Source organism: Macaca mulatta, chromosome X (genome assembly GCF_049350105.2).
Source record: "Macaca mulatta isolate MMU2019108-1 chromosome X, T2T-MMU8v2.0, whole genome shotgun sequence".
Classification (NCBI taxonomy): domain Eukaryota; kingdom Metazoa; phylum Chordata; class Mammalia; order Primates; family Cercopithecidae; genus Macaca; species Macaca mulatta.
Genome location: NC_133426.1, coordinates 12,302,110 through 12,315,193, shown reverse-complemented (window position 1 = coordinate 12,315,193; position 13,084 = coordinate 12,302,110). Strand labels below are relative to the sequence as shown.

Sequence of the window (13,084 nt, the reverse complement as noted above, 5' to 3'; positions counted from 1 at the left end):
CAAATGGCCCACAAAGCCTAACATATTTACTATCTAGCCCTTTCCAGAAAAAGTTTGCCTACTCTTGGGTTAGTTGATCGATAATTACATTAATATCTCACCACAAATTGATAATGAATGAGGAAAAAGGGAAGAAGTCCTTTCCAGACATCACCATTTAAAATTAGAAGTCTTGTATGAAGGAAGTTAATATTTCATCTGGAATGATTTAAGGATGATTTAATGCTCCAACATCAATCTAATATTTTCCACTGCATGACCTATTAAGCTACTACATACTTAGAGCAATTCAAAACAAGCTGCTTGCTGGTATAATGACAATAAGAATACACAGTGAGTGGGTCTTTGCAGAAATGCTTCTACGTGTGAGGTCTATGCTGATTAATTAAAAAAACCAACAAGAATTAGAGGTCGGATATTGACAGACATTTTTTAACAGAGGGTTGATATTCTCTTGATAGATTATTGTACAGATCATCACAAGGTACTCTTTTACCTTCATAAAATCTTTTTTACTGTGCCATGTGAAGAAAGCCTATTTTAGGCTGATGAAGCATTAGGGCGCAATCAATTTCTGAATACACTTTTGTCCAATAAAAGGAAGAGGCTCTGTACTTTTCTTCTCCAGGAAGAAAGCATGTGGGGAAAAAAAACCGTATGCTTTGCTATAATACCTATTATCTAAAACTCACCTGTGGCTCTGAAAGAATAGGATTGCTTTGTGAGTCTTCCTTTCTAGCCCTTCTTCTAAGAAGTAGGCCTCATTTCTCCCTCTTTATGCATCATTACCATGAAATTGGTTACAGAAATTAAAAGTAAATGTTACTTTTACATTATTTTACCCCTTGTTTTTTGCTGGACACCAAAGTAGCAGATATTCAATTAATAGCTAACATCTTAATCTTCTGAGCAGCTGATATTGCTGAGAAATCATACTGGCCTTGGGCAGGGTGCCAAGCCGCCTTGGTGATAGTCACACTATTTTAATTAATCTGTAGTTGCATTAAAATGACTAGCTCTAGTGTTTCTTCACTGACAGTATATTATATTGTTTTGCAACACCAAGAGAAATAAAAGAGCAGAACCTTCTTAGTTTAAGCTTTTGGTTTTGGTTTGGTTTGAAGTATTCACAGACTACATTATATGGAGGCAATCAACAAAATTGCAGAAATAAAGGGATAGTTCTGAAAGAAGATACAGCTACAAATGGCTCACAGTGTCCTGCATGTTGTACCTGAAAGAGTCTAGGTACAGAGTTTACCAGGTCATCTTACCTTAATGGAAGTGCTGCAGTCAAAGCGAAATGATTTGGTCTGCCCATTTTCCAGATAGACTTTCAAAACATTTGGCATAAAAAGAAGTGAGTTGTCCTTAACAGTTTCCTGTTAAAAAAGTGGGGGGTATAAGTTGATCAAATTATGACTCTTCTCTTTGCAGTAGCAGCACATCTATAGTTTATTCTAAGCACGGCATTAAAAAACAATCAAACTCTCTAAGGCCAACCAAGGCATTCCTTTGGTGATATGTGAGTTAAGTTGCTCATAGCAAAATACATTTGCTCATCAGAAAGTCAATCAGATGAGGTTTTTTTTTTTTTTTTTTTTTTAACTCAAGATTCCCCACTGGCACACATGATTGCAGACATGATTCTTTTGTAATTAGGCTTTGACATTTGGAACTACAAGCCCAGACCTAAGCAGGGCAGGAAGTCTTGAGCAGAACAAAGACCAGCAATGATGCTGTTTGATGAGGTACTGTGGGTGCCTGGCAGTGTCATGACAGTGAGTCACCAGCATAAATAAGCTTCAGGTATAAAGTTATTTTGTGAAACTATTTTCACCCAGTTAGGAATGGTTCTTAAACTCCAAGGGAAAAGATAAGGAATGGCTTAGTGTGTTAAGAGAGTAAAACATTGTCTATAATGAACAAGATCATAATCTAGAAATAACTCAGAAAAAGATGCCAGCTTGAAACATGACAAAAAGCAAACAATAGAAATGTTATTTCTTTGCATTTTTTCTTTCATTGGAAGTAGTGAGAGATGAGAGAGAAGAAAGAGGGAGGAAGAGGGCACACTTAATGAGTTCTATAAGTCCCAGGAGTGAGCTGAGTTATTCACATGTAGTTGGTCATAAAGTCCCAGGAGTTGAGGAGAACTCAGCGTCATGAGTGCACACATCCCTTGTTTTGCACGTGAGGGAACTGAAGGCAAGATGTTCAGGGATTTGCCAGTGTCAGGGAGAATTCAGTCCCTAAGTATTTCCATAATGGGCCTCCTGCCTTTCACTTCCTATTTCTTTTCCTGAATTTCCTCCCCCTCCTTTCTGCTTCTGTGGACTTCCCGCATAGTCTTGCTCCCAAGTCACTGAATAAATCTTGATCCCAGTCCAGAAGAAATGGCACTCAGTGACTCAGAAGAGCAAGAGTAAACTGGAAATGAAGACAGTCATGAAGTCTGAGGAGCATCCACATGACTGAACATCCCTGCCATCCACAAACCTGTGGCAGGCCATGGAGGCTTCAGGAGATGATTATCCTCAGAGGTGTCCTCACACATCAGCTGACTTGCAGGAGTCTTGCTATATCCAGGGATGAACTGACACTGCTGTAGCAGCTTCTAGAATCATATTCTTTCTAAAGATGTGTAAACTACCTGGTTGCGCAATTACATGCTCGAAAGCTCTGGGCAGAAAAGTTTCAGATGACTTTCTGCTATATATTGATTCCTCTGTACCTTCCACCCTTCAGCTGGGACACTCTTGTTGCAAATTAATAATGTACAGTGACCGTGCATCCAGAGTGATGGGATGCATTGAGGAGCACAGAACAGACCATGCTCACAGGGCAGTACAGCCACAGCCTCCAGCCTTCCCCACAAGCATCACAATAGCTGGACCCCAAGTGGGGCAGCCCTAGATCAGTACGTTTTGATTCGAAGACACTTGGAGCATGAGTGCCTTGCCCAGGATGTACAGGCCTACATTTTCAGATTCAGATCCAGAACCAACCTCGGAGAAGAGTTTGTGACCAATAATGAATATATTGTAGGTGAGATTTTATCCTCATGGATTTATTTAAACAATACCAACAGAACAGCAATGCTCTGGCATTTCAAAGGTCCAAAAAATATTAGTGCCTTGGATGATAGTTTTCTAAAAACTGAAAACACTTCAGTAAATTTTTGGGAGAAAAAGTAAAAAAGAAAACATCCTGTTGATATTTGCATTATTCATTTTGAAGATCAATTAAGTGCCTGAGTAATAATGATTTCTATCAGGATCTATTTATGGAGGTGTGGGCAGTATTTCTTCAGTTCTTGTTGCCTACATAAAATTTTTCCATCATTTTAACTTCTTTGCCTGATTAATTGAAAGATTAAGCTTTTCTGGGGAAGTAAAAAGGAGAAACACAATACCTTTCTCAAAAATACATAAAGTACTATCATATGGAAGAATGCTTAGTTAGCAGAATGGGAAGAAATAGGTGGAAGTTTCAAAGAGGCATATTTTACTGAGTATGAATGAGGCAGTGTCACTGATCCCAAATCATATGAACTCCTTTGCAAAGCAGTGAGGTCTCTGACACTGGAAGCATTCTAGGAAATCCTGGACTACCACATATTCTGACCATGTTAGAGGAGATTCAGGCCCAACCTGATGATCTCTCAAGCCCTTTACAACCTTGAGATTTGACACCTCTGTAAAAACCAACGACCAATTTCAGATCAATCATTCCAGTGGGACTACTGACTTTGTTTGAGTACAAAGCTTCTGCCTCATTGACTTTCCCTGAGTCACAAAGCAGGCAACTGTAAACTCACCGACACTTGGCCGTTGATGATGACTTCCTCAGAGAAGCGTACTTTGACTGGATTGGACTTTAATCTTGCCTTTTTTGCAGCACTAATAAATGCTGATTTGGGAGACTAGAAGAAAAGAAAACATTTTATCTGATTACTGGTAACATAATGCAAACCTTGTAACAGTTGTTTTCCATCTTTATCCTCCCAGTTATGCAATAATTTTGCTAAAAAATAAAATGCTTGGTACATGTCCGATTCAAGGACAAAATGCAAATTATAGACTCAGTCAAAACTCTGTCATGTCTATAAGTTAGTAAGTTTGATTTAGTCACCAGATCAGAACTACCACTACCATGTTCCAGTTTTAACTGAGCACATTTCCAGGGATATTTTAAAACAATGGCTGCAAAAGCACACAAACCCTGCTTTTAATAGAGAGCTTTCAGCACAGTGTTCAAGGTGAGGTGGTAGTCAGATCTAATGTTGGGTTTATGATGAATTGATCATTAATCATCTATTTTAATGAGGTGGAGAAGAGTCATTGATAGTCCTAAAATGATTCATAATCCCATTGTTATTCACATTAAGGGCATATGGGCATGTGAGCAGACAAGTACTCTCTCTCTTTCTCAAGCACTCATGCTTTATGTACCTGCAACCTGAGTTTTAGCCTCTTCTTGGTAACTTGTGATCTTGTGATCTTACTGAGGAGGGTAGAAACGAGACCTTTCCTTACAATTGAACGTTGACTTCATATTCTTCCTCATCTTATGGGCTCTTTGTGCCTTATGATCCTCTCCTTTCTTTTATTGGGAAGAGGGGCCATGTAGCACAATTCTTCCTCAGAAATTGGAAGTACAATGGGAGAACCTGCCTAGAAGGGTGCTGTGATACTGGGGCATCCCTTGCTGCATGATCTTGGTAAAGTCACTTTATCTAAGAATCACTATTGTTGCATAATTTTAAAGAAGCCTAAGGGGAAGGGAACTCACACCTAGTAGATATCTACTATGTTGAAGGCATTGTTTGTTTATTTTTAAAAAGAATTACATTCTCTATGAAACCTAATACAGAGGTAAATAGTTTGAATCATACAATTGTTATTTTATAAACGAAAATGGTCAAATATTGGCAATTGCCTATGGTTCAAACTAATGTTTTCCATGCTATATAGTCTTAATACATTGAGGCTGTTGTTCAGAGAATTCTAATAATTGACTCTAGAAACAACACAGAGGCTTAACCCTCTATTTATTGTACTAATCTAGAGGCACGAAAGCCAACTAGGGTGACCTATACTTTGGTTTTCAAAGTAAAATGAATTTAAAAAAGGACTCTCATTCTTGTCAAATACAAGTATACTTAAGATCAATTAAATTCAAAAAGCAATATGATGAAATAGATAAATCAAATGTGGTCCATCTGTACAATGAAATATTATTCAGCCATAAAAAGGAATGAAGTTCTGATACATGCTACAACGTGGATGAACCTGGTAAATATTATGCTAAGTGAAAGACACCAGGCACAAAAGGCCACATATCATATGATTCCACTTACAGAAAATGTCCAGAATAGGCTAATCTATAGGGACAGAAAGTAGATTAGTAGTTGCCACAGGCTGGGAGTGGAGGAGAATGAGGGAATGAGGAGTGATACTTAATGAATATGGGGTTTCCTTTTGGGGTGATGAAAAAATTGTGGAACTAGGTAGTGGCAATGGTTGTAAAACATTTTGAATGTACTTAATGCCACTAAATTGTCCACTTTAAAATGTTTAAGATAGTATATTTTATGTTATGTGTATTTTACTGTAATAAAAAAGCTGTTGAAAAAAGTATAATAAAAAGTGTGTGTGGGGTGCCTGTGTGTGCATGTGTGTATGCCTGTGTATGTGTGTGTGTGTGTGTGTGTGTGTATTCCTGGATGGAGTTTTTGCTTTAATACCAGGAGAATCCTGTTATTTCTAAAGTTCCCCTCCACACCTATCCCATCCTTTGCTATGAGTAGTGTCTTAGAAGACTGGATAAATGGATGATTTGTCTCCCAGAGCTTGAATTCATCCATTTATGCAAGATGTTTTAAGAGAATGGCTGCCCTCTTTAAAAAACAAACAAACAAACAAACAAACAATAGCAATAAACCAAAATAATAGCTTTAAACATGCTCAACATGACTTTTAAAAGTCCTGCTGCAGAGCTGAAGTGATGTGACAGGGTGTTCTCATCAGTATCTTTGTAATTATAGGCCAACTTTAGTAATGATTAATGAGCAAATCATACAGTGGTGAGTTCATTTGCTTTTGATATGTCATTTTTTAGCTGAAGGGAAAACATTATTCTCCTGTAATGATTTTAAGCAGGTGGTATTTACATTGGCACAATGAGTTGAGCACAAGTGAAGCAGCTGTAATAAAGCTACCCAGAACAGACACTACTAATTAGATGAGATGTTTTAATGCAGTTGCACCCCACTTCTCCAGCATTGTTTGGGAGCGAAATATTTCACATGTGTTCAGTGTGCCAGATACCGAGGTTTATTCCTCTGTGCATCTCAATTTTTAAATGTTATATTTTGCCATATTTTTCTAAAGTGTTCTACCCAATTCCTTGATTCAATAAAAAGTATAGAGTTTTCGGATGCATATCATTTGATATAACCTTAGAGTGCCATGGTGTTCCCAGGGATCATGAAAATACCTAAGGTTATTTGCCCCTAAAGTAAATAGCCCCGTATTTACTAGCCATGCTGAGGCCAATAAATATGGGGCTATTTACTTTAGGGGCAAATAACCTTATGTACTATCTCCTCTCTCTAACTATATGTAGCATGCCCATCTTATGTAACTTCATTCCTGTATTTATTTACCATGCCATAAAGAGAAACATGCTAATTTAGGAAGACCAGAAAGGAAACTAAATAGCCACGGTTGTTAAGTAAATATTATTTTATACACAATTTGAAGTCAACAGACTCGGGATAAACTTCTAACTAAGAATTCATAACAAGTACTATTTTTGTTCTGGGTTTGTGACTATTTCATAAAATTGACAAACGTTTTGAAAATTACTTTTTGATAACAACTACATAGGCTCTCCAAGTCTGAAGGCTACTTAATGAGAATCAACGAAGTACTGGCTTATTCCACTGGCTAGAGTTACTTGTGGTATATTGGGTAATGTAAACTAGTCATGACTATAGTTTTAACACAGATTTATCTTTGTTTCTCAAAAAATATACAATGTATACCACTTGAAAGCCTACTGAATTAATTCTGAGCAACCTGTAGGTGTTGATCACAAGCACTTCATATCCTGTGGTGGAAATAACAAGTAATTACCATTTTGAATAATCAGATTCTCCTACTGTTAATTAATTTTAAGATTATCAGGCCCCTAATCAACCCCTGTACTTTTTCCAAATTTGCTGTTGCTAAGATGGCCACAATAGTGTGTGGAATGCTCCTGATGCTTTTGAATGCTCTTAGAAGTTACTAGAACATAGTTTGAAAAAATTACACAAATAAGATTAATTTCTGAAATTGAAGGGCAAGGTCTTGAACTTGCAATTCCTAGAGCTCTACAGTACTACTTATATATCAGGTATTGAGAGAACATTTGGTGAGGACTAGCCTACATTACTGGTTGGCTTAGTTTGGAGTCTCCAAAATGCAGACCTAAGACAAGGATTCACAAGCAGGTAGCTGATTTGGGAGGTGCTCACAGGAATCCCAGGTAGGTGAGTGGGAAAGACAGGCAGGAAGGGAGAATAAACCAGTAAAGCATTTGCTGTTACTAAGGCACCACTATAGGCAACTGGAGCTTACTCCTGCTGGGAACCCCTGGGAAACAAGGCAGACCACATGCCTCAGTGTTATACTGTCTGAGGAGAGAGGGAGCTGGGGTATTTATCCACCAGTTCCTGTCAATCATTGATGGAGCGTCTCCTTGTATTGTAAGTTTTCAAAATTCATATTTTCCTGCTGCCTCAACATCCCCACAAACAGGTTGTGAGCACCCTGCCCAGGCAACCAGGTGCACCAGTGTGATAAAGTTGGCTCCTGCCACAAGTACCCTTTCCCACCCTCCCCTGACTGTGACTTAGTAACATTTAAACAGATCAAAGAAATTCCCTTGCACTTTTCTTGTGTGTTCCACCCTGACCCCCTGATAAAGGCACTTGCCCACAGGCTCTACCCCACCTGGTTGGTTGAGTTGGCTCCCTTAGTGCTCCCTCTCATGTGACCCCTCCTCTTGGCATGCAGTTTCTCTAGGACCTGTGAGTATAAAAAAACTTCTTTTTCCTGCACCTCTCCTGTGTCCCCTCTTGTGGCTACACCTGACTGACCACCATGTAAGAGAACACAAAAAACAGCCTTTCTGGGAGTGATAATTCCTCAGCACTTGTGGCCTGCTCCATGAGCATGCTCCTAGGCCCAGGAAGAGCCTGCAGGCAAAGACTCACAGGTGTTCTCCATTGGAAATTAGGCTGGCATGCTCAGCATGACATATGGTCTGGGCTCTGATAGAATGTGCTACACTGGGGTTTCCATGAGGAGGTGTGTAGCCTCTCTCAGCTGTGTGGAACACAATAAAATGTAGTTAGGAAGTTGGAGGCAGGAAAGCAGGTCCCTCAGCTCTTTGGAAACCTAAAGCAATGTGAATTATGCCAGCTCACGGTACACCAGAACTGAGAGAATGTCTTAGCTCAAGTCCCATTGAGTTGGGGTTGCATGAGGGGAAGTTGTAGAAACTCTTTTTTGTTTTTTGAGCAGAGTTTCGCTCTTGTTGCCCAGGCTGGAGTACAATGGTGCAATCTTGGCTCACTGCAACCTCTGCCTCCCAGGTTCAAGTGATTCTCCTGCCTCAGCCTCCCGAGTAGCTAAGATTACAGACATGCACCACCACGCCCGGCTAATTTTGTATTTTTATTAGAGACAGGGTTTCTCCATGTTGATCAGGCTGGTCTCGAACTCCTGACCTCAGGTGATCTGCCCGCCTCGGCCTCCCAAAGTGCTGGGATTACAGGCGTGAGCCACCGTGTCCAGCCATAGAAACTCTAAATACTCTCTGTCTCAGGTAAGATTGGCTTTGGAATTCTAGACTTGGAAACTGTAGAAAGCAGAGTCAAAGGAAAAAAGGAAGGAGCTGGCCAGTGAAAGATCTATAATAAAAAAGGATAACAGTACAAGGAAAGAAGATGGCGTATCAGAGCCAAACAAATAAAACCCATGAGTAACCCAGAAATTCCCCTTCTAAAATTCCATCCTGGGGAAATACTAACTACAGATTAAGACTTATACACAAAGACTTTCTTTTCAGAATTATTTATAATAGCAAAACATTAAAGACGATGCAAAAGGCCCAATGATGTGGGTTGGTTAAGGAAATCTTGGTTCAGCGTAATGTTTTGCAGCCATTTAAATGATGCTTATGAAGAGTTTTTGATGACATAGGAAATGTTTATGATATATTTAGTAAAAGAGGCATAGTAAAATTACATGTACAATATGATCTCAACTAAAGCATAGAAAAAAAGACTGGAAGGAAATAGGTCGAAATATTTACACTGGTTGTCTCTGCGGGAAAAGTTTGCCAACACGTTTTTCTGCATCTATATTTCTTTCTGTACTTCCACTTAGTACTTTTGTTTCCCAAGAAAAACAGTAAAAATCATGGTGGCGGGGAAAGCCTACCATAATACTTTTTAAAAAAAATGCAGCAACCTATTAAGAATTACTTCTTATCAAAGAATTTCAGGGATCCTAAAACTCTCACCCCATTCCTCCTTGACCTGGGTCTCATTGGAGATCAATTTCTGTGGTTGGGTCATGTTGGGGTACCTTGGGCACATGTGGAATATGACTGGAAGGTATAAACATTAGCTGTCTATCTTTACTGGACCTTATGCAGAAGAAATACAACATAAAAAATGCTGTCCAGCAAGTTGCAAAAGAAATTAAAATGCTAATTTTTATTGTCTGTAATAAAAGTAGAACTTACGGACTTTCTTTTGGTCTGCTGGCTCATCTGTTTCTGTTTGTCAATCCTGATTGCTGAGAAGATGTTTAACAAATATGTGAAACTCAATAAGTTTTTTTTTTTTTTTGCAAATAAAAGATTGCAGTCTTGTCTTTTCCCATCTGCTGTCCAATCCATGTCTGATATCTATTTAAGAAACTTTGTGGTTTTAATTCTTTTATTTCAACTTCTACAACTCGGAGGAGAGAAGAGCCACTTGGGATTTGAACAGTTAAGGGAAGACTTTAGGTGGGACAGTGGTTCTCAGCTGGGAGTAATTTTGCTCCCAAGGGACATTTGGTAATGTTTGGAGACATTTTGGTTTGCCACAACTTGGGGAGAGGGTGCTACTGGCATCTACTAGGTGCAGGCCAGGGATGCTGCTAAACATCCTACGATGCACAGGATAGGTCCCCATAACAGAGAACTCTCCAGTTCAAATGTCAACAATACCAAGGTTGAAAAACCTTGAGGTAGTGTTTAGAATTTGGCCTGAGACTTGAAAGCTGAGAAGGATTTATTTAGCAAGGCCGAGGAGGTGGTTGTGCTGGAGTCATTTTTCGAAGGAGAGTGGTCAAAGGAAAGTCAAAGATGAGAATTTGTCTGCAGTGATTGGGCAAGGGGAAAGTAACTCTGGAGCAGAGGTACAGCTGTTGGCTATAAGAATACGAGACGCTTCCTCCTAAATATTGTGGCTAAGTGTTGCCTTTCAATGTAGCACAATGGCAAGAGCCACTGGAACTCCTAGAAAATTCCAGATTATCTTTTAAAAGGAAGTGCCATGATTCACTGCTAGTAATCAACATTCAAATGAATAACAAGTCACATGGACTCCAATGGCAAACAGCAAGTAAAGCCACAAGACACAACCATAAACTTACATGTAAAACTCTTCTTTCTTTTTCTAAGTTTACTGCATGAGGTAAAACAGTATCCCACATTGCAAAACAAACAAACAAAAAACAAAAAACAAAGGTCCTGCCTGATCTTGCATTTCTAGTAGATTATAAAATATAGAAAGAGAATTTGGGAACGACAGTGCAAATGTGAAGTTCCATCAGGAATTTAAAGTGGTTCAATCTCAATTTATACTTGTTCAATCTCAATTTATAGTTGTTTAATGCTTATTATAGACATTTACATTGACTTTACCCAAATTGAATTTGTCCACTGCAAACAAATCAAGAAGTGTGGATAGATTTGAAGTAAGTGAAAACGACAATTTGGTTAACCAAGCAATCTAAAAACAGCCCAGCTGTACTTTATATAGAAGCATATGGAAGGAATCTCAGAATCAGACAGATGAGGAGACCAAGGTTCTGAGCAGTGTAGGTAGTCACTGCTGACTCTTTTGTTATACTGCTGGGAGCTAGAAGCTAGATCTCAAGTCATGGTTCTCTAACATCCTGGGGCCTCCTTAGTTTTCAAATCCCAATATGTGTGTATGTGTGTAAGTTCTGTCAAAGAGATGGAGTTAACAGTAGCAGTCAATATTAAACTGAGCTTTTAATATAAATATGCATAGTTACATCCTAGATGGCATAATTTGTTGTTTTGGTTAGTTCTATTTGTGGTCTTATCAGAATTTTGATCCTTATTATTTCCCGTCTAAAATGCCTAGCCCACAGAGCTTAGGGGAAAATTTTTGGGACAGGGGAAATGAAGAGTTTGGTCAGAAGATGGAGATCAGCAAATACCAGAGCCCTTTAATTGATGTAGAAATTAAATGCTCCAACTCTATGGGGAAGAAAACAGGAGCTTAAGCAGGCTGGAATCACTGCCACTCCATATGAAGGTCAGACTGACAGGAACCATTTTGGGAAAAATCTGAAGGAATTTGCCTTGGTAAGTTTTAGTTCAGCTGACAACGTATGAAATTTGCAAGCAGTGGCAAGTCTATACAAATAGAAAGGAAATTAGTGGTTGCCTAGGACTGAGTGTGGGAACAGGGATCTTATTGGGGGGATGGAAATGTTCTCAAACTGGATGGGGTGATCGTTGCATACCTCAGTAGATTTTATGAAGACCATAGAACTGTACACTGAAAATGGATGAATTTTATGGTACGCAGATTATACCATGATAAAGTTTTTTTTTTTTTTTTTAATCACAAGAACTGTCCAGTTTGTAAATCACTTTCCACCCTCCAAACCATGATGGCTGAAACCAAATTCTGACAGCATATATCATATAATATCTACTCTTAAAGCAAGCTTTGCTAAAATATCCAGTTCTCTACAGAATTATTTAGCTGGGGATAAGAATAACAATTGTGCATTGACCTCCTACAATTAGATAGTCTCATGAGATTTGTGTTTCTTAAGCTGGAAACCGTAAGAAGGTCTTGAGTTTAGTGTCATTTACAAATGTGACCATTGCATAGGACTGGAACAGCTGGTTGTCTTTCAAGAACTTTAGAAAATATATTACTCCCTTTCCTCTTCAATGAATGACTTTGCTAACATGGAGTATAAAGTACAAAAATAGTCAAGATTTTTGAACCCATATTGTGAGTGCATGTTATTTTTCTCTGCTGTTATTCATCATCATGGTTTTACTGGAGTGGGCAGAAGAAACAAGAAGCCTGAGAACATTAAGTGGCACTTTTGTTCACAGAACACTTACAGGGTAAGGCTGAATGACAGTGAGGAGTATCGATTCTTTGCAGCTTCTGTAAGAGAGAAAAACAAACATATTTATGATATGCACTGAGCCCGGACTCTAACCAGTAAGAGTTTTCTTTCAAAACATTAGTGAATGTTCCCTGGACTCCCAGGGTAGAGTAAATCAAATAGCTCAGATGTAGGCTTTCAGACCACACAAAAAGCCAAAATGAAGTGTTTCCTGAGTTTAACAAACTGCCCAATTGAAAGCTTCCTAGCAAGTTTACATTGGGCAATATTATCTGTGCTGCCAAACAGCAGGACCTTAAAATAAAACCCAGGAAGGGAAGAACAGTTTTAGAAGCATCAACTAACTCTCTATATTTTTTGCTGCTCTCAGAATTGATTCTCCCCTTCTGATTTTCCTTTAGCCTATTTTTTCTTTGCTGCTTAAAAATTTCTCTGTAGTTTTCTGCCAGGGGAAGAGATTTTTAAAAATTCTATCAATTCATGGAGCATCATTACCTCTCAGTATCAGCATCCTAAAAGAGAAATGTTATTGTTAGTATCTTATGAAAAAAATAGCATCCCAGCAAACATCGGTTCCCATACTGTGTGGCTTAGTAAGTCCCTGGTCACAATGCTAGGACCCTGGGCTG

The 13,084-nt window shown here is 38.7% G+C and overlaps 1 protein-coding gene across 1 annotated transcript in view; it reads right to left on the bottom strand.

The window, feature by feature from the left end:
* The window catches only part of FRMPD4 (FERM and PDZ domain containing 4), a 589,912-nt gene that overhangs the window by 34,786 nt on the left and 542,042 nt on the right, over positions 1–13,084 (bottom strand). The window contains exons 5-7 of the mRNA XM_015126938.3: positions 12,448–12,493; positions 3,821–3,925; positions 1,275–1,382 (exon numbers count right to left, since the gene is read on the bottom strand). Coding sequence (XP_014982424.3) covers positions 1,275–1,382; positions 3,821–3,925; positions 12,448–12,493 — 259 coding nt within the window. The remainder of the gene's footprint in view (positions 1–1,274; positions 1,383–3,820; positions 3,926–12,447; positions 12,494–13,084) is intronic.